The sequence below is a fragment of the Dermochelys coriacea genome, chromosome 1 (assembly GCF_009764565.3).
Source record: "Dermochelys coriacea isolate rDerCor1 chromosome 1, rDerCor1.pri.v4, whole genome shotgun sequence".
Lineage (NCBI taxonomy): Eukaryota > Metazoa > Chordata > Testudines > Dermochelyidae > Dermochelys > Dermochelys coriacea.
In genome coordinates this window covers 142,788,533-142,812,419 of record NC_050068.2, presented here as the reverse complement: position 1 = coordinate 142,812,419, position 23,887 = coordinate 142,788,533, and the positions used below count along the sequence as shown (strand labels likewise).

Here is a 23,887-nt window from a genome sequence, read left to right as displayed (position 1 = left end):
GTAGCTCAGACATAAGTTAGGGGTTTGTTACAGGAGTTGGTGGGTGAGATTCCATGGCCTGCATTGTGCAGGAGGTCAGACTAGATGATCATAATGGTCCCTTCTGACCTTAAAGTCTATGATTCTATGGTGCGGTATGTATTGCCCACTTCTTCATGACTGATAGCTTTCCTCTCTGCAATATCACCATACTGTGGTGTTTTTAACAGACATAGTTGACACAGTAGGCAAGGAAAGTGCAAGATTTATGGACTTGATTTAGACTTTGATCTCAAGGAGAGTTTTTCTCCCATTGTGTTACAGAAAGTAGCATTTTGGGGGGCCTTTTTTAAGATGATATTTAAAAATTGTTTTAATCCAGAAAAACATGAAAACCAGTTTTGAGTAGATTCATATACCATTTTATGCCTTTGATAATAGTTAACTGTTAGGAAAACTGTTTAAAAGGCTACTTTAACTATTCAAAGCTGTAAAACAGAGTGCATCATACTCTGCATGACAAAAGTTCAGGCTTTTATTAACATGCTATAAAATCTTTAGACCTTGCTCTTTTGTACCAGCTGATAGACATAACCAACTCCCATAAACTGATTTATTTATGCTTAAATCTACCCCGTGTGATATTTATGCTTAAATCTACCCTGTGTGAACTCTTTCTCCATTGTAGATTTTGTTGTTGTTACTGCTGCAAATAAAGAAATCAGAGTCCTAAAGATATTGTTTCCTTACCCAGTATACTAATTTAGTGCTTTCATTTCCTTGTATCTGAAATTTAGGATGTAAAATTATTTAAGTGGTATTGCAAGATGGTTCTGTACATCTTAACTCTATGCATGTGTGTATTACCTATTGATTTGTTTACCTCTCTGGTGGTAGTTTTGTGCAATATCTCCTTGTAAATATTAAGATGTTCTGCTTCTGTCAAGGCAGACATCGGTGCATTTATATGATTAAGTTTCTCAGTAGCTGAAGAATAAGAGCAGTGTGAATTCTTGCTTCATGAGCTGAGTGCTTCCAGTACAGGAGAAGTCTTGAATTTATTCCTGCAGTTGGGACAACTATCAGTAGCTCCAGCACTCAGCCTCTGGACTAATTCATTTTTTTTCATGAATTAAATTTGTGTGTGTGTGTGTGTGTGTGTGTGTGTGTGTGTGTGTGTGTGTGTGTGTGTTTTTAAACCTCATACCCTCCAAGAATACTGTTATACTGATTCGTCATAATCTAGTCTGACGAAAGAGAAAATAATTGCATTCAAAATCAGTAATGTATCTCCATGGATCACTAGCAATGAGTTATTGTATAGCTATGTGGCCTTCCTCTTCTGTGATAACTCATTTATTTTGTAATGCATGGATATGCCAAGATACCTGAGCATGGTGTGGTAGGAGAGCAGCTGCATAATTCCTTAATTTCTACTCTATGATCAGGAGCTTGATGCAATGCTAACTTTTGTCTTCTCTTCTTTTTTGAGGCAGTGGACACAATCTTCTTTCAGAATTTACAGTTGAAAATATTCCTTGCTGTGTTTAATGTCAAGTGTAAAACTAGGCAAACAGAACTGGGAATGGAGAAGGGAACGGGAGAAGGGGACAGAGAAGAGGAAAGAGGTCTTGGTAGCATGGATAAAATCAGAACTGCACATATGTACCAGAGAAGTCCCTTTAGTTTTCCGAATACTCTATGCTGACTGTGAGATCGTTCAGTTTTGGCAGAAAACAATGCTTAATTTTGTTTGCTGATTTGATCCTGAATAAAAAGACCTGCAAGCATATTTAACAGTCTCGAACATACAAGGCTGTTATGCCTGAATTGACATGGAATGTATAAAACTAATGTTGTTGCTCTTCATCAGGTTATTAATAAACAGTACTTCTGTTTTGCTACTGTATATTTAATCTTTTTTTCTTTCTTTTTTTTTTTTTTTTTTAGGCTCTTTACACTAAAGCTATGCCCAAAGTAGAAAGAACTGTTGAACGTGGTAGAGGTAAATCGGCTTACATTTTTCTTTATTAATAGGTGAAGTGCTTGATAGGGAAAAATTATGATGCATAGCTATGGTTACATGTGCCTTCTCTTAGCTCAAAGCTCCCTTAAACATTGTTCAGCACATGGTGTGAGTAAAGGAACTTCAAATCTTTCTGCTGTTTGTGCTATGGATTTATTGGATTTCTTTTGTGGAGCATCATGGTATTATCCTTTTGATAATTAAAAGCATAGTCCTGTGTCTGTCGTAAACAGTGCAAGAGTAAGGGCTGGTCTACACCAAAAACTTAAGCAACATAGCTATGATATTGAGCTAGGGGTGTAAAAAAAAAAATTAACAACCCTGAGAGATGTAGTTAAACTGACCAAAGCCCCAGTATACACACAACTAGGTCATTCTTGCTCCTTTCTCTCTAGGGGGTGGATTAACTACAGCAATGGAAAAAACACTTCTGTCTCTGTAGCAAGTGTCTACATTATGGCACTATAGAGGCACACCTGCAGCATCCATGGTGTGGACAGGCTCTAAGTAATGGGGTCGTATAAATAATACCATAAAAAATCCATGGTATCAGTTAAAGGGGCATCTAGGATAATTGGACCAGGCAGGGAACAAGATGCCATCTGTTCATGGGCAGCCATGCTGAAGCCAATGCAAATCACTCTGTGAAAATAGTAGAATCTACAGATAGCTTTATTTGGCCTTACCTGTGTCATTCAAGATTAGGTGGCCAAAATGTGACCTCTCCAATCTCACTATGGGGTTGCCTGGGTTGGTGGGACATGAGAGAAGACGGAAACCACTCACGCTTTGGCAGTGTTCTCAAATTAATCTGAGTTGACTGTTTTAAATTCAATAACTGAATCTGCACATTTCTCATCTCTCTCTCTCTCTAAACTAAACTGTCCCAATCTTATGAACATCTACATAGGGAATTCTTTTTATATTTCTAATCTTTGTCATCACCTCTTTCTAGACTACTTTCTATTTCTGCTATATCTTTGAGATAGGGTGACCAAAACGGACTTCAGCGAGGCACCACATGGGCATAGGGATCTACTCGCACTGTGTTAGGGCACAAGAAAGGATGTAATAGCTTTTAGACCATTCTTTATTTTGCACCTAAATCAGCCTTTCTTATTTACCAGTTCTTGTACTACAAAAACAATTTAACTGAACATCATCTTGAATAGCCACAAACACATAAAAGGAAATACCTTTTACACACTGTCCCAAATAACCCTTGGGAGCTTATTGCCTCAAGATTATTTTGAGGCCAAGAATTAATAAAAGGATAACGTATTTTCTATGGATATTGATTACATCTACCCTTGAATCAGGTAAATTGATAAATGTTAGAGATATAACATTTCTGTTTTCAGAGCATAGATGTATTACTAACTGGTGATACTAGATAGAAACTTCCTCTAAAGGCAGTTTATTCCATAATTATAAATTTCTTGCATCTCCTGAAGCATCTGGGACTGGCCACTGTTAGAAACAGTATGCTGGACTGTTGCTCTAGTCTTGGCAATTCCTATGTTACAATGAAAGAAAAAGAATCACCTTTTAAATTACCTTAATTCTGAGGCCAGGTGTAGCAAGGGATTATCTAAGATTATATACATGCATAAGTCAGGGGGGCGGGGGAGGATGGGACATCTTTTTATGTTAAAAGAACAGGAGGACTTGTGAGGCACCTTAGAGATTAACAAATTTATTTTGTGAGCTATAGCCCCCTTCACTGGATGCATGAAGTGGAAAATACAGTAGGACGATTTTATATGCATAGAAACCATGAAACAATGGGTGTTAGCATGCACACTATAATGAGCTTGATCAGTTATGGTGAGCTATTACCAGCAGAGGAGAGAGAGAAAAAAATCTTTTGTAGTGATAATCAAGATGGGCCATTTCCAGCAGTTGTTGTATACTTTTAATGGCATATTAAAATAATTGTTTGGATTTCATTTTTAACTGAAATTGTGTGAATGAGGAAGTAAAATAAATGCACAGTTGTCTTCCTGGTTTTGTCAGCTGACTAAAACAAAGCATAACATGACAAAACCACAAGAGGTTTTGTAGCAGACAGCAAACTGCAGGAAACTCCGCTAACAGGGAAATGAAATTGCATACATAGCCAGGTAGCAACAAGATATAAATGTAATTGTTTTGTAAATACCAACCCTATTGATGCAAAACTGATGAGAGCCTAATAAACTAAAGTTGAGTTATGGACTGATTTCCCTCCCTCCAAATTACACTAGTTTCTGAAAACAATTTTTGTGTAGTACACTAATTTAAAAAATCGTTCTGTTCAGTGGGTGGCAGGAGATCAAGGGGAGGGGAGCCCCTTCTGGCTTAATAAATTAGTGTTCATAGATCATTGCCTTCCAATACTTACTAGTGTTAGCTATTAGTATGGAGCACTTGAATAGTGATAGTATTTGGAAATTTTAGTAAAACTGCTTTCTGTTTTCTGAAACTTAAATATCTGTTCAGACTGGAAATAGTGAAATTCTGCTCTCTCTCGCGCACACGCACACACACACACACCCCTTGTTAAAAAGTGTGTATGATGTAATGTATATAAATTTAAAAAAATTAATTTAAAGAATAAGTATTATTCTAGCAAACTCTAAAAATACAAGATTTTTACATGCACTTTCCTGAAATGGACTGACTCTAAAGATTTTTTTTTTTCTTTTTCCTTCTCCACACCTATCTTTATATTGTATTGGGAAATAGGGACTTTAAAAGAATCAAGAGGTAGCTAGAACCATTAGATTGTGACATTCTGCAAAATGACTCTGCTTCTACTGCCGGAAGCCCACAGCTTTGATGGTGTATAGAACTCATTACTGTGCCAGTTAGTCTGTCACTTAAAACACCTTCACAAAAGCAGTTTGAAAAAGCGAAATGCTGCTATGAACAGATCCTCTTTTCCAAAGGCAAATGATAACATGTAACAGTCTGCATGAGAATATGTGCCTCCTAGAACTTTCAAGAAACATTAATAATGTTTCAGTTAATGTCCCCCAAATAAATGAAGCAACAGTCTGCCAGTGCATCAACAAGTAGTTCATATATGTGTCAATAGGAAGATTGCAGAAGTTTTAATTTTTTTTGCCACTAGAGCCAAATGAGAGTTTAAAATTAGTATTTTACAACACTTTGTTTTGTAACACTTGCTCGTATGTGTTAGCAGTTCATTTTCATCATAATGTCTTTCCGTTACATTGATGCATTGTGGTCTGATTTCATTTTAGAAAGTTGTGAATTTCTCAAAAATCCCCCGCCAGGATTTTACCCAAGGCTTGGTGTGATTGGTTTTGCTGGAATTGTTGGACTGTCTCTTTCTAGAGGTAGGTGCTCTTTTCAAATGGCTTATTTTATGATGTTGGGGTAAATCATTTAACATCCAATAAAAATGAATAAATCTTTAACTACAATATGTGCAATTAAATCAGGACTCAGAAATGTATCTTGCTGCACATTATTTCTGCTACAAAAGTTTTTTTTATATTCTTTAATTTCAGTGTTTATGGATTCTGTTGATTACAGAAACTTGATCTATAAATGACACCAATACTGAATGGCGCTTATAGTAATTAATATAATAAAATCTAATAGGAACACTGGAATTGCAATTTATCAACCAAATGGAATGCTAAAGCATTCAGTTTATAAAAACAATCTTTCTCTTGATTTAGTTGCATCACCACCACCCCTGACAGTCCCAGTCTCAGTGTGGTGGCGTGTTTTTTGAAGGGAAAAAAAAAGTAATTTTTAGTTAATGACGTAAGGGAAATTGGATGCATTTCTTAAAAACTTGTTTGCAGACTCTTTTTGTCTTAACTATTCAGTTAATTTAAACATGGCATTTTGAATATTGTTACTGTGAAGATTCTGCTTTGTAGTAATTTAGCAGATAATGCTCTCTGAAGTGTGCATCATTCAGTTTACAAAGACAGTTACCAATAAGCAGCTATTCCTTTACAGTTTACTTAATGAAATTAAGAAGACTATCCAATTATGAACTAATTGGATTAAAGGGATGCTGCCAATTCCTCTGCTAGTTTTCTTGAAAATTATTTTTAATTAGTTTTTTGTGCTCCTCTCTTTGTTTAGAAAGGGCCTTTGGGTGGACCTGCAAGCTACATAATCATATATGTTCACACACACCCACTCCCTCTTTCACCCACTTTTGCTGTCTGGGCTCACACCTGCCTCTACTTGCTGCTTGTTCGTTCAGTTTCAGCTCTGATAATGCTATTACACATAGTGAACACCCTTCTCCAGGCCCTGTAGCTATCAACAAACAATGAAGCTGACTGAAAAGTAAGCCAACTGAAAAAAGAGAGGTTTTTTTCCTTTCATCTTTATCACACACTAAGAGTTAATTTTAACAACAGTAGGCAAAAAAAAAAACATACATTTTGTTCTGAAATTTGTTTACTGTGTCCCTTTAATTGGCAAGTTAACTGACAAAGCAAGGTTCTTTTCTTGAATTTTATTGTGGTCTCATCTCTACGTAGAGCTGACCTAGAAGTAAGTTGCAGTATAATGTAAATAGAAAAGGAGTACTTGCGGCACCTTAGAGACCAACAAATTTATTTGAGCTACAGCTCACTTGATCAGATGCATTCAGTGGAAAATACAGTGGGGAGATTTATATACACACACAGAGAACATGAAACAGTGGGTTTTATCATACACATTGTAAGGAGAGTGATCACTTAAGATAAGCCATCACCAGTTGGGGTGGGGGAGGAGGAAAACCTTTCATGGTGATAAGCAAGGTAGGCTATTTCCAGCAGTTAACAAGAACATCTGAGGAACAGTGGGGGGTGGGGTGGGGGGGAGAAATAACATGGGGAAATAGTTTTACTTTGTGTAATGACTCATCCATTCCCAGTCTCTATTCAAGCCTAAGTTAATTGTATCCAGTTTGCAAATTAATTCCAATTCAGCAGTCTCTCATTGGAGTCTGTTTTTGAAGCTTTTTTGTTGAAGGATAGCCACTCTTAGGTCTGTAATCGAGTGACCAGAGAGATTGAAGTGTTCTCCGACTGGTTTTTGAATGTGATAATTCTTGACGTCTGATTTGTGTCCATTCATTCTTTTACGTATTGACTGTCCAGTTTGGCCAATGTACATGGCAGAGGGGCATTGCTGGCACATGGCATATATCACATTGGTAGATGTGCAGGTGAACGAGCCTCTGATAGTATGGCTGATGTGATTAGGCCCTATGATGATGTCCCCTGAATAGATATGTGGACAGAGTTGGCAACGGGCTTTGTTGCAAGGATAGGTTCCTGGGTGAGTGGCTCTGTTGTGTGGTGTGCGGTTGCTGATGAGTATTTGCTTCAGGTTGGGGGGCTGTCTGTAAGCAAGGACTGGCCTGTCTCCCAAGATCTGTGAGAGTGATGCGTCGTCCTTCAGGATAGGTTGTAGATCCTTGATAATGCGTTAGAGAGGTTTTAGTTGGAGGCTGAAGGTGATGGCTAGTGGTGTTCTGTTATTTTCTTTCTTGGGCCTGTCCTGTAGTAGGTGACTTCTGGGTATTCTTCTGGCCCTGTCAATCTGTTTCTTCACTTCAGCAGGTGGGTATTGTAGTTGTAAGAATGCTTGATAGAGATCTTGTGGGTGTTTGTCTCTGTCTGAGGGGTTGGAGCAAATGCAGTTGTATCATAGAGCTTGGCTGTAGACAATGGATCGTGTGGTGTGATCTGGGTGAAAGCTGGAGGCATGTAGGTAGGAATAGCGGTCAGCAGGTTTCCGGTATAGGGTGGTGGTTATGTGACCATTGCTTATTAGCACCGTAGTGTCCAGGAAGTGGATCTCTTGTGTGGACTAGTCCAGGCTGAGGTTGATGGTGGGATGGAAATTGTTGAAATCGTGGTGGAATTCCTCAAGGGCTTCTTTTCCATGGGTCCAGATGATGAAGATGTCATCAATGTAGTGCAAGTAGAGTAGGGACATTAGGGGACGAGAGCTGAGGAAGCGTTGTTCCAAGTCAGCCATAAAAATGTTGGCATACTGTGGGGCCATGCGGGTACCCATCGCAGTGCCGCTGATTTGAAGGTATATTTTGTCCCCAAATGTGAAATAGTTATGGGTGAGGACAAAGTCACAAAGTTCAGCCACCAGGTTAGCCGTGACATTATCGGGAATACTGTTCCTGATGGCTTGTAGTCCATCTTTGTGTGATACGTTGGTGTAGAGGGCTTTTACATCCATAGTGGCCAGGAAGATCACCAATGGATTGTAGTTTCCTCAGGAAGTCAGTGGTGTCTCGGAGATAGCTGGGAGTGCTGGTAACGTAGGGCCTGAGGAGGGAGTCTACATAGCCAGACAATCCTGCTGTCAGGGTGCCAGTGCCTGAGATGATGGGGCATCCAGGATTTCCAGGTTTATGGCTCTTGGGTAGCAGATACATTGGTCAAACTGGACAGTCTCTACGTAAAAGAATAAATAGTCACACATCAGATGTCAAGAATTATCACATTCAAAAACGAGTCGGAGAATACTTCAGTCTCTCTGGTCACTCAATTACAGACCTAAGAGTGGCTATTCTTCAACAAAAAAACTTCAAAAACAAACTCCAGCAAGAGACTGCTGAATTGGAATTAATTTGCAAACTGGATACAATTAACTTGGGCTTGAATAGAGACTGGGAGTGGATGGGTCATTACACAAAGTAAAACTATTTCCTCATGTTATTCCCCCCCCACCCTCACCCCCCACTGTTCCTCAGACGTTCTTGTCAACTGCTGGAAATGGCCCACCTTGATTATCACCACAAAAGGTTTTCTTCTTCTCTCCCTCCCCCCGCTGGTAATAGCTCATCTTAAGTGTTCACTCTCCTTACAGTGAGTATGATAAAACCCATTGTTTCATGTTCTCTGTGTGTTTATATAAATCTCCCCACTGTATTTTCCACTGAATGCATCCGATGAAGTGAGCTGTAGCTCACGAAAGCTTATGCTCAAATAAATTTGTGAGTCTCTAAGGTGTCTCAAGTACTCCTTTTCTTTTTGCGAATACAGACTAACACGGCTGCTACTCTGAAACCAGTATAATGTAACATATTTAATCATATTGTATACTAAGAAATATAACATTTTATTACATTGCTTAAAAAATAGTATATTTGTGCTTTGTTAGGAAAGGGTATTTGAAATGCAGTAGAACCTCAGACTTATGAACACCTCCAGAATGGAGGTTTTTCATAACTCTGAAATGTTTTATAACTCGGAACAAAACATTATGGTTGTTCTTTCAAAAGTTTACAACTAAACATTAACTTTATATAGCTTTGAAACTTTACTATGCAGAGGAAGAATGCTGCTTTTAACCATCTTAGTGCAAATGAAACAAGCACAGAAAGAGTTTCCTTGCCTTGTCAAATCTTTTTTTAAACTATCCCTTAATTTTTTTCATAGTTTTCATTTAACACAGTACTGTACTGTATTTGCTTCTTTTTTCTTCTTCTTTGTTTTGGTCTCTGCTGCAGCCTGCTTATGTACTTCCAGCTCAAATGAAGTGCGTGGTTGACCAATCAGTTTGCAACTCTGGTGTTCAGAACTCTGAGGTTCTAGTGTGTGATCATTTTTGTAGAAGTTCTTAGTATGTGACACTATTTAACTGTCTCTGTGGTGAATCATTATGTTGATATGGATGAATGCTGTAACTCAATAGGAAATATTGTTGATAATGGTATGCACAGCCAAATGGTGTTTTTATTAATAAAATCAGAAATGAACAGTCATTTTGTACAAACTTGCATGTTCTTTGAACAAACTGGAAGTGAGTAACTGGCCGTTTAGAAACTGGAAGTGATGTGTGACTATAGCAGACAAATGTATTAACACTTATCCAATTAAATTTGTTTTGATTATTCTCTGGCTGTGAACAAACATACTGCTTAGCACTCGTGATGTTATTTAAATGAGAACATTGCCAGATCATGATTGTAGATGCTTTTCTTAAAGTTCCAACTTCAGGAGTCGTGATTACGTGAGAATCTATTTTCGTTTAAAAAAAAAAAAAAAGAAATGCATGGCCGTTGGGTACCCTAAAGGCTTAAGAACTGGAAGATAAATAAAAAGAACGCACAATTTTATCTTTTTAACCCCATCTTATGATTTTGGGATGGACCGCATTTGAAATGCAAATCGCTTACTCACAATACAAAAATCAAAGCACTTTATTTTCACATCTGAGCTTGAAATGTCAAAAAGCTGGTTTACAATGAGTTTTAACTTTGAAGTATATAACGAGTAAGGCTACGTTTTAGTCATGGGTATTTTTAGTAAAAGACATGGACAGGTCACTGGCAGTAAACAAAAATTCATGGCCCGTGACCTGTCCATGACTTTTACTACATACTCTGAACTAAAACTTGGGCCAGGGTGCTGAGTAGGGGCGTGGGGGACTGGGACCCCTGCTGGGGGGGGGGAGGTGGGTACGGGTGTGTGTGTGTGTGTGTGTGTGTGTGTGTGTGTGAGGGGGGCTGGCAGGCTCCCTACTTGGCTCCGACCGACGTGTCCCTCCAGCTCCTAGGGGATGGGCGGGCTGGGGGGGGCTCTGATTGCTGCTTCTGTCACAGACCAGCTACGCAGCTCCTATTGGCCGGGAACCACAGCCAATGGGAGCTGTGGGGGTAGCACCTGTGGGTGTGGGGAATGCACGGAGCCCCCTGGCCCGTCCGCCTAGGAGCTGTAGGGACATGCTGGTGTGAGCCGGGGAGTCCCCCATGTAAGCGCCTCCCCATACCCCAACTGCCTGCCCCAGCCCCTCCCACACACCCAAACTGCTGCTGGTCCAGGGGTTGCCCAGCTCAGGCAGTCCCTGAGCCAGCACCAGGCACTGCAGAAGTCACGGAATCAGTGGCCTCTGTGACAGACATGCAGCCTTAATGAGTCCAACAGGAAGAAAACCCATATCACAAGTATACATGTGGTAGAACTATTTTATGGTAGCTGATAAAGGCTGATCTCTGTTATGGAACACGCCTCCTGCTTGATATGCCAAATGGATTCTATCTTAGCATATTAGAAGCATTTACATTCATTTCATGAACAGAAGTTTATATAATTCTCATAGCAATATTTCTTAACCAAAACCTTTACTTTAAATTTTTTATTCCACTGGATTTTTTTGAATCCCCACATCAGATTTAGTTATGAGGTAGTTTTCACTGAAAGATTCTGTTTAAAAATTACTTCTCAAAAGAGTGAAAAATTAGTACATCGGTACTAGTACATCTTAGGAAAGTAGTTTAAACTAAACAGTTACTGATGTGGTAAATTTTGTAATCATTCGTTAGGTACAGTAGAAAAGTACAGTAACACTATCCAAGTTTCTGGAGAATGGATACTCTAACAGAAAATATTTTCTTCCATGGAACAGGTTCAAAAATAAAGAGGTTGGTGTATCCAGTGGGCTTCATGGGGATTGGTGCTTCGCTATATTATCCACAACAAGCTGTTGCTATTGCAAAGGTCAGTGATTACACTTTTAGGTGTGGGAAACCCCTCTTACTTCCTGTCACTTATGTCTTCATAACTTCAGATTAGTCAGTAAACCATTTTTTATTTAAGGGTTGTCAGCAGCCTTGGCCTTCTTACAATGAAGGCCGATACATTTTGTTCTCCCAATGAGCTTGCAGTTTTAAATTGGACATAAACTGGGTGACTTGATTTAAACCACTGATTTAAGCAAGAAACTTGATTTAAATAATCAATTTTAATTATGTTTTGCATTTGTATTGTTTACTTTCCGAAAGAAAAGTTGATTCTCATTGGTTGGTAACTATTAAAACATGTTTGCAAATAAATATAGCATTTATACTACATTTGGTGCTGCTTTTTGTTCACTGATGGGATATACTGCATCTCTACACATTTATTCTTCTTCGAGCGCTTGCTCGTGTCAATTCCATTTTAGGTGTGTGCGCACCCACATGCACAGTTGTCAGAGATTTCTGCCTTAGCAGTATCCGTAGAGCCAGCTGTGGCGCCCACTGGAGTGGTGCTCCCATGCAGCGATATATCCGGCCCTGCCGGCCCTGCATCCTCTTCAGTTCCTTCTTACTGCCTGTGACGGTTGACTACAGCACCTTGTCTTACTTCGCAAGAGTAACCGTGGATATCCATTGACTGGTTTAGTAGTGGTTGTACATAGTTTTACCGATAGTTAGTTAGTTGATAGTGTTAGTTAGTCAAGAGAATCCCAGTGGGGACTTTCCCCTGAGCGGGGCATGGCCCATTCCCCCAGCTTCAAGATGTGTGTCATGCAGCAGGCCGACGCCTTAAGTGTCTGGGTGAAGGCCATAGGAAAAACATTTGTAAGAACTTTCGCCCACAGACCCAAACAGAGCAGGATATCTGCTTGAGAGTGTTATTGATGGAGGCGGTTCTTCATCCAGCATTGGAACCCTCCACCGCGGCACCCACGGCCAGCACTTTGGCCTTGGCACACACCTCCGGCGACGGCCTAGACCCAGCACTGTTCCGTTTTGCCTGCGCCGAAGAAGAGGCTGAAGAAAAGAAGCACCAAAGGAGAGAGGGGCCTCAGGCAAAGGACCTCTGTCAAGCCATGCGCCCGCTATGGGGAGTCATGGGGGTACCGCAGAAGTTGGACCCACCAGCCCTGCCAAGGACCTGCCCTCCACCCCAGGCAGCGGCAGGGGTTCCCAGCCAGTTATGAGGCCTTCAGTGCCCTAAGCAGTCCCAGCAGCTAAGGAGCAAGGCTGACCGGCTCCGCAGGTGCCACACCAGGTGACCAATATGGCTCTGCTTGTGGCACCGAAGGGGAAAGCCACTGGGGTGGCTGCAGCATAGACTGGCGTAGCACCACAGGTCGCTGGATCGCAGGCATAAGTCCCGTCACTGCGGCCTCAGGACCTGGCACCGCAGCCTAGCTTGCCAGCCAGAAAGCCTAGATGTCTATCGAGATCCCCTCCTACTAGGCAAGGGACTCCGGACTCATGGGGTCACTCCCCTACCACTGGTACCGATGACCATCTGGCCATAGGTTGCCTAGACGCTGAACCCCTCTCCCAGAAGGTATCCTTGTCGTCGGTCTCCATCCTGGAGGGCTTGTTCAGGATCTCGGCGTCGTTCGCCCTGGCAGCAGGAAGCGCTACTCCCCATCCCCCCCCATCGATTGCATACCAGGGTCAGTAGGCAGATCCAGGCCTCAACGGTCCATTGAAGGGACAGTGGTCAGGGTCGGACCACGATTTTAGCACGTCACCGAGACAGGGTGACTTGGCTGCAACGCAGGAGACCGAGGTGGCTCTGGCCACAGTGCCGGCACAACAGGGGCTGTGCTTCCCTGCAGTGATTGTACTGGAACCCGTGGGGGGTGCCAGTAATGCTGATCCAGTACTCTCAGCCCTTGGACCCATCCTCGACCTGTGTCTCCTCAACAAGTCACTCCAGAAGTTGAAGTTGTGCATGGTCTCCCTGGCCTCCATCATCCCCCTCCCTGGATCCAGGAGACTGGTACACTGCCCTTGATTTATTTCCATCTTCCCAGGGCACCGGTGCTTCCTCCACTTCATATTAGGCAGGTGCTTACAGAGTTGGCCTTTGGTCTTGCATTGACCCCAAGAGTATTCACAATGTGTATAGTGCCAGTGGCCGCTTACCTGAGATGTTGGGGTTGTGTGTCCACATATACCTGGTACTTCAATGACTGGTTGATAAGGGGCCACTCTCTGGATCAGGTGCAGAGACATCTTGACCTGGTATGTTCCATCTGTCGTGACCTGGGGTTGATGATACATGAGAAAAAGTCAACCTTAATACCAGTACAATGCATAGAATTCAGTAGAGTACTTCTTGACTCCACTCGAACCAGGGCCTTCCTCCCTGAGACTCGGTTCCAGGCCATGGCGGACCTCATGGCAGACCTCCAGGCCCACCTGCTCACCACCACCCACACGTGCCTGAAGCTGTTGGGCCACATGGCAGCATATACTTATGTGGTTGGCGTTTGGTCCATAACCCCAACCGGCACAGCATGGACTGCGTGGTCAGGATCATGGACAGCGAACTGTCATCCCTCATCTGGTGACAGGATCCTACATCAGTGTTGGAAGGAGTTCCCTTCATGGCCCCAACCTTGTCAGTGGCCCTTGTCTCCAGCGCCTCGGACCTGGGCTGGGGAGCCCACCTGGGTGCTCTCAGCACTCAAGGTCATTGGTCCAGTCGTGATCGTTCCCGCATATCAATGTCAGGGAACTTGGGATGGTTTGACTGGCCTGCCAAGCCTTTCCACCTCATATACAAAACAGGGTGGTTCAGGTCTTGACAGACAACATGACTATGGTCTTCTATATCAACAGGCAGGGCGGAGCCAGGTATTCTGCCCTTTGCCAGGAAGCCCTCTGGCTCTGGGACTTCTGTCTACAGCACATCATCTATCTCATGGCCTCTCCCCTTCCAGGGTCCAAGAACGCTTTGGCAGATCGCCTCAGCAGGACATTCTCGTCTTGTCACAAGTGGTCCTTTCATCAGGTGGTGGTCAGTTCCATCTTCCGCAGGTTGGGAACTCCCCAGGTGGACTTGTTCACGTCCAGGCAGAAGTGCCACATTTTCTGCTCAATTAGGGGCATTGACAGAGGATCCCTGTTGGATGTCTTTCGGCTCCTGTGGTCGGGGGCTCTGATGTATGCCTTCCTTCCGGTGCCATTGCTACCCAGGGTTCTCATGAAAATCAAACGAGAGGGCGAGGGTCAGCCTCATAGCACCAGCATGGCCATGCCAACACTGATTCAGCAATCTGCTGGACTTCTCGGTGGCGACCCCGTTCCAGCTACTGCTCAGTTTGGATCTGTTGTCCCAGAACCACGGCAGTCTTCTGCACCCCAACTTAGCGGCATTACATCTGATGGCCTGGCTGCTGCGTGGCTAAACACACAGGAGCAGCAGTGATTGGCTGAGGTTCAGCACATTCTGTTGAGAAGTAGAAAGCCCTCCATCAGAGCGATCTACTTGGTAATTGGAAACAGTTCACCTGCTGTATTGCAGACAGAGGTGTTCGTTTCAAGTGGGCTTCACTGTAGCTTATTCTGGACTGCATCCTGTATCTCGAGCTCCAGGGCTTGTCCTTCTCATCGGTCAAGGTCCATCTGGCGGCCGTCTCGGCCTTTCATCTGCTGTTTGAGGGCAGGTCAGTTTTTGCTCAGGATATCATGGCCAGGTTCCTTAAGGGCCTAGAGCGCCTTTACCTGCACGTCAGGGACCCCATCCCTCCATGGGACTCGAATCTGGTGCTGTTGCAGCTCACAGGTCCTCCCTTCGATCCGCTCGCCTCCAGCTCCCTCCTTCTCCTCTCCTGGAAGGTCACATTCCTGGTCACGGTGACGTCAACCCACCGTATATCCGAGATTCAGGTGCTCTACAAGGACAAGTTGCCAGGTGCAACTAAGACTGCACCTGGCATTTCTTCCCAAGGTAGTCTCTCAGTTTCATTTGAGCCAGGACATTTACTTACTGGTTGTCTTTCTAAAGCCACATAGGTCGGAGGAGGAGCACAGGCTACATGCCCAGGACATCAGAAGGGTTCTGGCATTCTACATTGACGAGACCAAGCCGTTCCATAAGTCGATGCAATTATTCGTCGCTGTGGCCCACAGAATGAAAGGTCACCCTGTATCCACTCAAAGAATTTCTTCTTAGCAGAAGCAAATGTAGGCAGGGATCTATGACTAAGCAAAGGTGTCACTGCCCATGCTACTAGGGCGCGGGCCTCTTGGGCATCCTTTCTGGCCAATGTGCCTATCCAGAACATCTGTAGAATGGCCACCTGGTCATCTGTCCACGTTTTTACATCCCACTATGCCCTGATCCAGGAGGCCTGGGACGATGCTGGCTTCGATAGGGCAGTACTGCAAGCTGCTAAGCTGTGAATTCTGAGCCCGCCTCCGTGGATACTGCCTGTGAGTCACCTAAAATGGAATCGACATGAGCAAGCACTCGAAGAAAAAATGGTTGCCTACCTTTTCGTAACTGTTGATCTTCGAGATATGTTGCTCATGTCCAATCCATTTCCCACCCTCCTACCCCTCTGTCAGAGTTACCGGCAAGAAGAGCTGGCGGCGCCTGATATACCACCGCATGGGAGCAGCACTCCAGGGGGCACCACAGCTAGCCCTATGGATACTGCTAAGGCTGAAAGCTCTGACAACTGTGCATGTGGGCGGAATGGATATGAGCAACACATCTCGAAGGTAGGTAACTGGTTGGGTTTTGTTTTTTTTTTTAAGCAATTATAGAGCTTACCTTACGTTTATTCAGATTCTTATATTTTACATTTTTTATTATGGTAGAAAATGGTGAATGTGCATTCATGTATTAGATGATTAATTTAAATTGTGATTTGTGTCAAGCTCTATCTGGATTGAAATTCAAATTCAATTAAAAATGCACAAATTGCGTTTTTAAGGGTTTTTTTGGTGGGGGGGGTTAATTAAATAAAACTATCTTAAATGTGCTAGATAATTTAAAAAAAGATGAAAACATGTTTTGCATTTAAAACTAAGGAAGTATTATCTGCAGTTAGTGAATTGAACTGATTTGTTTCTAGTCACTATGTCTGTCAAGATTTTAGAACTGGGAGATCTCATCCTCTCCTGTAGGATCCAAAGAAACCTTCAGAACAGTTATTTCCAGAACATTCAGCTTCTTCTATCATGTTAGTGGTTTGGGTGCAAATGGATCTGCACTCAGATTGTTTCCTGGGTCCACCGGACTTGTCCCTGTGTGGAGGGGAAAGAAAGCTCCTCTGGGTCATTTTTCTCTCACTTCTCCACAAGATAAACTAAAAAGACCAAAAAGTTGTCTCCACATTGCCTAGATGCTTCTCTTCCACCCCCTAAGACTCAGCAGGGCTCCCTTATGAAGCTTGATTTGTTCTTCTGTGTTCTTCAGATGCCAGGATCGGTGACTTTGCAGATAGTGTCTTTGTTGGATAGGAGTTTGGAACTCCAATCTGAGGAAGAATTGAATTGCACTAGAATTACATATGTGTCTTCTGTAGCAGAAGACTGATTATAAAGTTAGATACGATGCACACAGGTCATCTTGTTCTACAAGATGTGAAGTGTTGCTGGAAATTGATTACTGGCACAATTGCTCAGACATCATGGAGACCTTCAATCTTGTCATCATAGGCATTCCTCTCTTCCTAGTGATCAATGAAAGGCTCACACCTTGAATCCGAGATCTAGTTGCTCTGCCTACTTACAAGGAGCTTACTCCCACTATAGTGCCTGGTGCTATGTCTTAAGAAGAGGAGGAGCCTGTAGTTTAAATGGAATATCCTCATTTGGACCCTGAGCTTCAGACTGAGTCTTGTTCGATGAGAGTGTTGGTGATGCTGCAGCAGCAGCCCCAGTCTGGCCGAAGCCCTGAGACACATCCCACCATGTGCCCGGAGGAGCCCCGGGCCAGCTGAAGCCCAGAGCTCCCTGCCCACCTACCCGGAGGAGCCCCAAGCCAGCTGCAACTGCAGCTGTACATCCTCTCCCCAAGCCACCCAGATATGTTTTTCATTATTGTTTGGACTTCTGTTATGTCAAAGCTTTTTTAAATTTACTTCAGAATTGTTGTACAAATAACCCTTTTACCAAAAAAGCAAAAGAAACAATAATAAAGAAGACAAGAACGTGCAAAGCACCTTATTTGTGTTTCTATTCTGTTAGGTCCAGTAAAGAATAGAGATAACCTTGTGCATGATTTTCATTACTGAGTCTGCAAAAAAAAAAAAAAAAAAAAAAACCCCAAACTGTACATAAATAAATTACAAGGATTTGGGTGTATATATGTGCATATTACTTTATTGACTTTAGGAAAAATAAATAATTTTAGGAAAAAGTGTTAGTGTGGCTACCAGCAAGAGTTGGTGGCCGCACTCCAAAGCCGCCAAAAAATTGGTTGCGAGAACCCTTGCCTCGTCATATCTTTACAAAACACTATTGCCTAGATCTGGCATCTAGATCATGTGCTGAGTTCAGTAGGCTAGCACTCCAATCCTTAGTCTGTCATGTGAGTGCCCCATATCAAGTCATGAGGTACTGATTGCCAAACTATCCCCTGGGTGCGACTATGTAGAGGACACCCAAAGAAGTGGAAGTTACTCACTTGTAACCAGATGTCTTCGAGATGGACTCTGCATATTCACACTCCCTCCACCCTCTTTCCCATCATCTTGGGAGTTGTGTAAAATCCTTATGCTGAGAAAGCGGTAGGAAGGAATGGAGGTGGCAAGGAGCAGCCCTCCCACTCTGAACGCTGAGGAGAGGCGTCGGAGTGGCAGATGAGCACTCTAACAGGCACTGCTACAAGAAGATATCACTATCCAGACTGCACCAAACAGCACGTCCCATGAGTGTGAATATGCAGAGCATATTTCTAAGCACTCGAGTTGCAAGTAACCACTTCTGCAGTGTGTTGTTTTGGGAGGGGAGCAGTGGTTGGGAGAGAGAGAGTTGGGATTTTACTTCCTCCTTTCCATCTGTTTCTGTTCCCAACCCTCATGTCTGAAACAGCCCTCTTGCTCACCTCCCATTTCTATGTTTCGCTTCCTTATTTTAGGTGTTGGATTGAGTTTGAGAGGGTTTACATCATGAAGAGGTTTTAGAAAAGCAAATATCTAGCTTCATATAAATGATTTTATTTAAAACAAACCTTTTAAAAAGTCCAAGACTTGCTTGATTTGACCTAAGATGTAGCAGTAAAAGTTTAAGATTGATTAACAAGACATAAATAAAGTTAACGTGGTCTTCTGTTTAAAGGATTCTCACACATTTATGAACCTTTAAATTTGACAACAATTAAAACTTCCCAATTCAAACATGAACACTTTTCTAAAATAGCTCTTCGGAAAAAATGTAATTTTTTTACCTTTTAAAATGTGAATTATTCTGTATTGAGTAGTTTACCACTCTGCACTTCCTTGGGTGTCACGCTGTCCTGATGTTTGTGCGCTATGTTCAATATTGCCAAATACCTAAAAGGACAAAGGAGCACATTCATCTTTTAATTAAGGCTTTCCACTGGAGAAAGGTTAGATCATCAAAGAACTAGGAAATATGCTAAGCAGAGTACAGTGTGGGGTTGTGATATAGGTCTTGCACCTCTGGCTATAAGAAAAGTCACATCCCTTTCAATTACAATGTTTGTATTACTGCATGAGGTGTACTGGCAACAGAAGCTCTGGAACACCTGGTACACAGGGAGTACAGTAGCAGCCTGATCTGTTCCACAGTTGCTCAACAAGTTGAATGGTTAAACTTAATGAACAGGGATAGTTTCCAGGCATTACTTTCTGTAATTGGAAATCTAAAAAACTTTTTCTCCAAGCACCATTCTTATGGAGAACAAACTTGTAGCTGTTTATCACAAGATTGCTGAAAGATGTTCCTTTTACCTTAGAACAAAATCTAAAGCTCTGTGTTGTGAAGATGTGTTGAGCTGTCTTTGACCTGCACCTAGCAGACAAGCTTGGGCAGATTGTTCTAATATTTGTGGCTTTGGCAGAACTTCCACTGATGTGATAAAGCTGTTCTGCTTTCTATCCAAGATAAAATATAGATCTGTTGTTACACTTACCTGCATTTTGCACTTACCTCTTGTTCAGCTTCAGTCTGGAAAAAGCATCTGCTACTAAACTACCAAAATCAACCTCTTTGCACCATAGAAGAGTTTTCAGTCATTTTGATTCATGCTCACTGCTTCTTGCAAGGAAAAATCTTTGCCAGCGTACAGTTATTGTCAAGATTTATTCCCTTGACAATAAACTAAACTGACTACAATGTTTAAAGGTTACAGTATACATACTAAAAAGTCAGCAAATTCTCAGTTAAGGTTCCCACGAGGCTGTACTGATAGAGAGCCATTACCCTTAATTCTGCTTGATAACCTGTATGTATTGAAATTAGAATACTGTAGTTAATTTTGTATGTACACAATAGGAAGGGGAAAGTTGTTTATGTGCTTGGGGTACAGTAGGACCTCAGAGTTACGAACTGACCAATCAACCACACACCTTATTTGGAACTGGATGTACACGATCTGGCAGCAGCAGAGATTAAAAAAAAAAAAAAAGCAGCAAGTACAGTACTGTGTTAAATGTAAACTACTAAAAAAAACAGGGAGGAAAGCAGCATTTTTCTTCTACATAGTAAAGTTTCAAAGCTGTATTAAGTCAACATTCAGTTGAAAACTTTTGAAAGAACAACCATAATGTTTTGTTCAGAGTTACCAACATTTCAGAGTTACAAACAGCCTCCATTCTTGAGGTGTTTGCAACGCCGAGGTTCTACTGTATTGCGCTAGGCCCAGAGATATTTGAGACACACTAAGCAGAACTATTTCCCCATGTTATTTCTCCACCCCACCCCACCCCCCACTGTTCCTCAGATGTTCTTGTTAACTGCTGGAAATGGCCCACCTTGCTTGTCACTATGAAAGGTTCCCCCCCTCCCCCCCCCCCCCGGTGATGGCTCATCTTAAGTGATCACTCTCCTTACAGTGTGTAGGATAAAACCCATTGTTTCATGTTCTCTGTGTGTGTATATAAATTTCCCCACTGTGTTTTCCACCGAATGCAGCCGATGAAGTGAGCTGTAGCTCACGAAAGCTTATGCTCAAATAAATTTGTGAGTCTCTAAGGTGCCACAAGTCCTCCTTTTCTTTTCACTAAGCACAATGTAAACCCACTTTCAAGTTTCTTCAGAACCTCTCCTGACAACTTGCTGACTTTTCAGTGTTTATTTAAATATTACCGTGGAGTTAAACATATTTGTACTTTTTATGTTGAATTCAGTGGAAGTTTAAGAAATATTTTGCCATACTGGAATTTAACACTAATGAAAGAGGAACTATATTTTTGTCATCTTTCGGTTTAAGCCAAATCTGGAGTTACTAAAATACTTTTCTGAAGGCCTGGAAAAACTGTTGTCTTCTGCAAGCTCTCAGTTGAAAGTCTGAGATTTTGTATTACTCCCTTTTACTTGCCGTGACAACGCCAGGCATTAAAAGGAGAGAAACTGGAATGTGGCAAAGCTCTTGAACATAGCTCCGTCAGAGCTAATATTTTTTGAAAAAACAGTAATGTTAAATCTAAAGGACTGTACCTAACGCTAAGGAAATTACATACCCCTGGAGCAAAAAGCATATAGACGAGGTTTGGATGTTATCATTTAAATGGGTAGTCTGTGCTTTGGAAACATTTTGTTTCTGTCTGTCTGAAGCCCTAAGTTTGTTGCTTGCAGTTTTTGTTTATGCTGTAAGTGCTTTTCTTTGACAGAAATTTTCCCAGCTTTCTAACTCACAAAAAAGAATTCCAAAATGTGAAAGCAAGGCCCAGTTCTGCAGTCATTGTACATTCATAATTCCATTGAATTCCGTGAACTCAAATATAGTGAACTCTGGGATATTTAGGTTTGAAACAATTGCAGGACTGAGCCCATATGCAGCTTGAAAATCTTCAGTCATTCATGAGTTTGTAAGAGTACTTCAGTAATTTATGGCCTTAAAAACAATGCAAAGACCCAAAATAAGAGATTAAATCAGTACTTCATCACAGTTGACACTTTTTTGCATCATGTTGCCCTTTGCTGTGTATAGATTAAAGAGCATGTACTGGAGGAATTTTTATAACCAGGAAAAGGCAGCTGTTGCCTACAGACAGTTGTTGGTTTTCCTTCATCATGTTTTGATAGCTGTATTCGTACTGGCACCACAGATGAAAGGAGTGTTTTTTATTTTTACTCTGGTAAGTTTGCACTTCTTGCAGCTTTCTAATGATGATCCCCACATAACTGCAGCATTCTATGTTAAGAGGAAGCAGAATATTTTGTTAATGAAGTATAAGCTGTTCTGAAGCAAATTACTAGTTTGTCTAAATATTTGGGAGATAATATTTCAAAAGCTAGACAAGAGTACAAAGGTTTATACCTTTGTATAAAGGAACAGTGGGGTGTGGTGTGGGGTGGGGGGAGAAATAACATGGGGAAATAGTGTTCCTCAGATATTCTTTTAAGAGTAGCAGCCGTGTTAGTCTGTATTCGCAAAAAGAAAAGGAGTACTTGTGGCACCTTAGAGACTAACAAATTTATTAGAGCATAAGCTTTCGTGAGCTACAGCTCATTTCATCGGATGCATCCGATGAAGTGAGCTGTAGCTCACGAAAGCTTATGCTCTAATAAATTTGTTAGTCTCTAAGGTGCCACAAGTACTCCTTTTCTTTTTGGTTCTTTTTAGTCCATTTTCCTATTCTAAATGGTAACAAGGTGTTTATCTTTAACCACACACTGACATGGGGTATGTTGTATGGTAAAACCTTCTCCTAGCATAAACAGTAAAGTTTAATGGTGCATTGTAATGAAGTTCTGAGAAGCATCCATGCTAAGGATGACTGAGAGAATGGAATGCTACAGCTGCTTCTTACCATTTGAAAATTCAACTTGATTTTAAGGCAGGAGGACGATTCCTGTGTGTTGTGCATTATTTTCTCTATCAAGAATATGTGGTGAGTTCATTAGAAACTTGTAAATAGGCAGACAAGCTGTTGATCTGACCTGCATCTGAAAATCCTAACTATTTTGATTTCAGTGGCAGATATGACAGCAGTCAGAAAAGGAGAACTGGTCTGTCTTATGTACTCCACAGAGAAGAAGTTGCTCCTCATTGCAGTTTGGATGGAACATGCACACAATTTTGTTATCCACAATCCTCCAAAAGTAGGGTGTGGTTTATGTGCATAAAATGTACAATATAGTCTAGAGCAGTGGCTCTCAACCTTTCCAGACTGCTGTACCCCTTTCAGGAGTCTGATTTGTCTTGCATACCCCAAGTTTCACCTTATTTAAAAACTATTTGCTTACAAAATCAGACATAAAAATGTCATAGCACACTATTACTGAAAAATTGCTTACTTTCTCTTTTACCATATAATAAAATAAATCAATTGGAATATAAATATTGTACTTACATTTCAGTGTATAGTATATGGAGCAATAAACAAGTTATCTGTATGAAAATTTAGTTTGTACTGACTTCACTAGTGCTTTTTATGTATCCTGTTCTAAAACTTGGCAAATATCTAGATGAGTTTATGTTCCCCCCGGAAGATCTCAGCGTACCTTCAAGGGTACGCATGCCCCTGATTGAGAAACACTGCTCTAGAAGCCCGAGTCAGATTCAGGACTCTATTGTGCTAACTGCTGGGACTGCATTGTGCTAGCTGCTGTACGAACACCATAAGATACAGTCTATACCCTGAAGAGCTTCCAGTCTAAAAATTGTATTTAGTAAGTGTCTAGGCAAGCAGAACGTCCATTTCTTTTGTTCTTTGCCATCTGAAAGAAGGCCAATATGAGGCCATTTTTCATTTTCAGCCTTAGGCTGAAGACAGGGGCAGCGGGTGTAATAGGCTGGGAAGGCTAAACCTCCCCAAACAGTATGTATCGCACATCCTTCTGAAGATGTGCCGCTGGCCTGTCCCCTTTGGAGCACCACCGTCGAAATGGTGCCCAGGCTATGGCCCCTCCGATGCTCTGCCTGAAGGCCCCACTCCCACATCCCACTCCTCCCAGCTGGCCCCTGCCGCTCTTGTTTCTCTGGCCCTTTCCCCCACGGCTGTCCCCTCCCTCACTCGTGGTTCTCTGTCGCTTTCCATACGGCCCTGCTGCTCGCGCCCTGAGAGGCAGAGAGGTGCAGGCAAAGAGGCCTTTGGCAGTGGGGGCGGAGAGAGGCGTGGGAGGGGGCATTCTCTGGGGGGACAGGACATAGGCAGGGCCTCAGGTGGAGGAGGCTGAGTGGGGAAAGGCCTCAGGACAACTCCATTTTGGTGGGACATAGCCAAAACTGTGGGCGT

At 42.1% G+C, this 23,887-nt stretch overlaps 1 protein-coding gene across 4 annotated transcripts in view; it reads left to right on the top strand.

Moving 5' to 3' along the window:
• The window catches only part of APOO (apolipoprotein O), a 90,089-nt gene that overhangs the window by 29,191 nt on the left and 37,011 nt on the right, over nucleotides 1-23,887 (top strand). For all 4 annotated transcript variants that reach the window (XR_006277864.1, XR_006277865.1, XM_038416659.2 and 1 more), the window contains exons 4-6: nucleotides 1,930-1,984; nucleotides 5,254-5,349; nucleotides 11,405-11,496. Coding sequence is in view for 2 of the 4 variants with exons in the window: in XM_038416659.2 (XP_038272587.1) it covers nucleotides 1,930-1,984; nucleotides 5,254-5,349; nucleotides 11,405-11,496 (243 nt within the window). In the remaining 2 variants the exon portion in view is untranslated. The remainder of the gene's footprint in view (nucleotides 1-1,929; nucleotides 1,985-5,253; nucleotides 5,350-11,404; nucleotides 11,497-23,887) is intronic.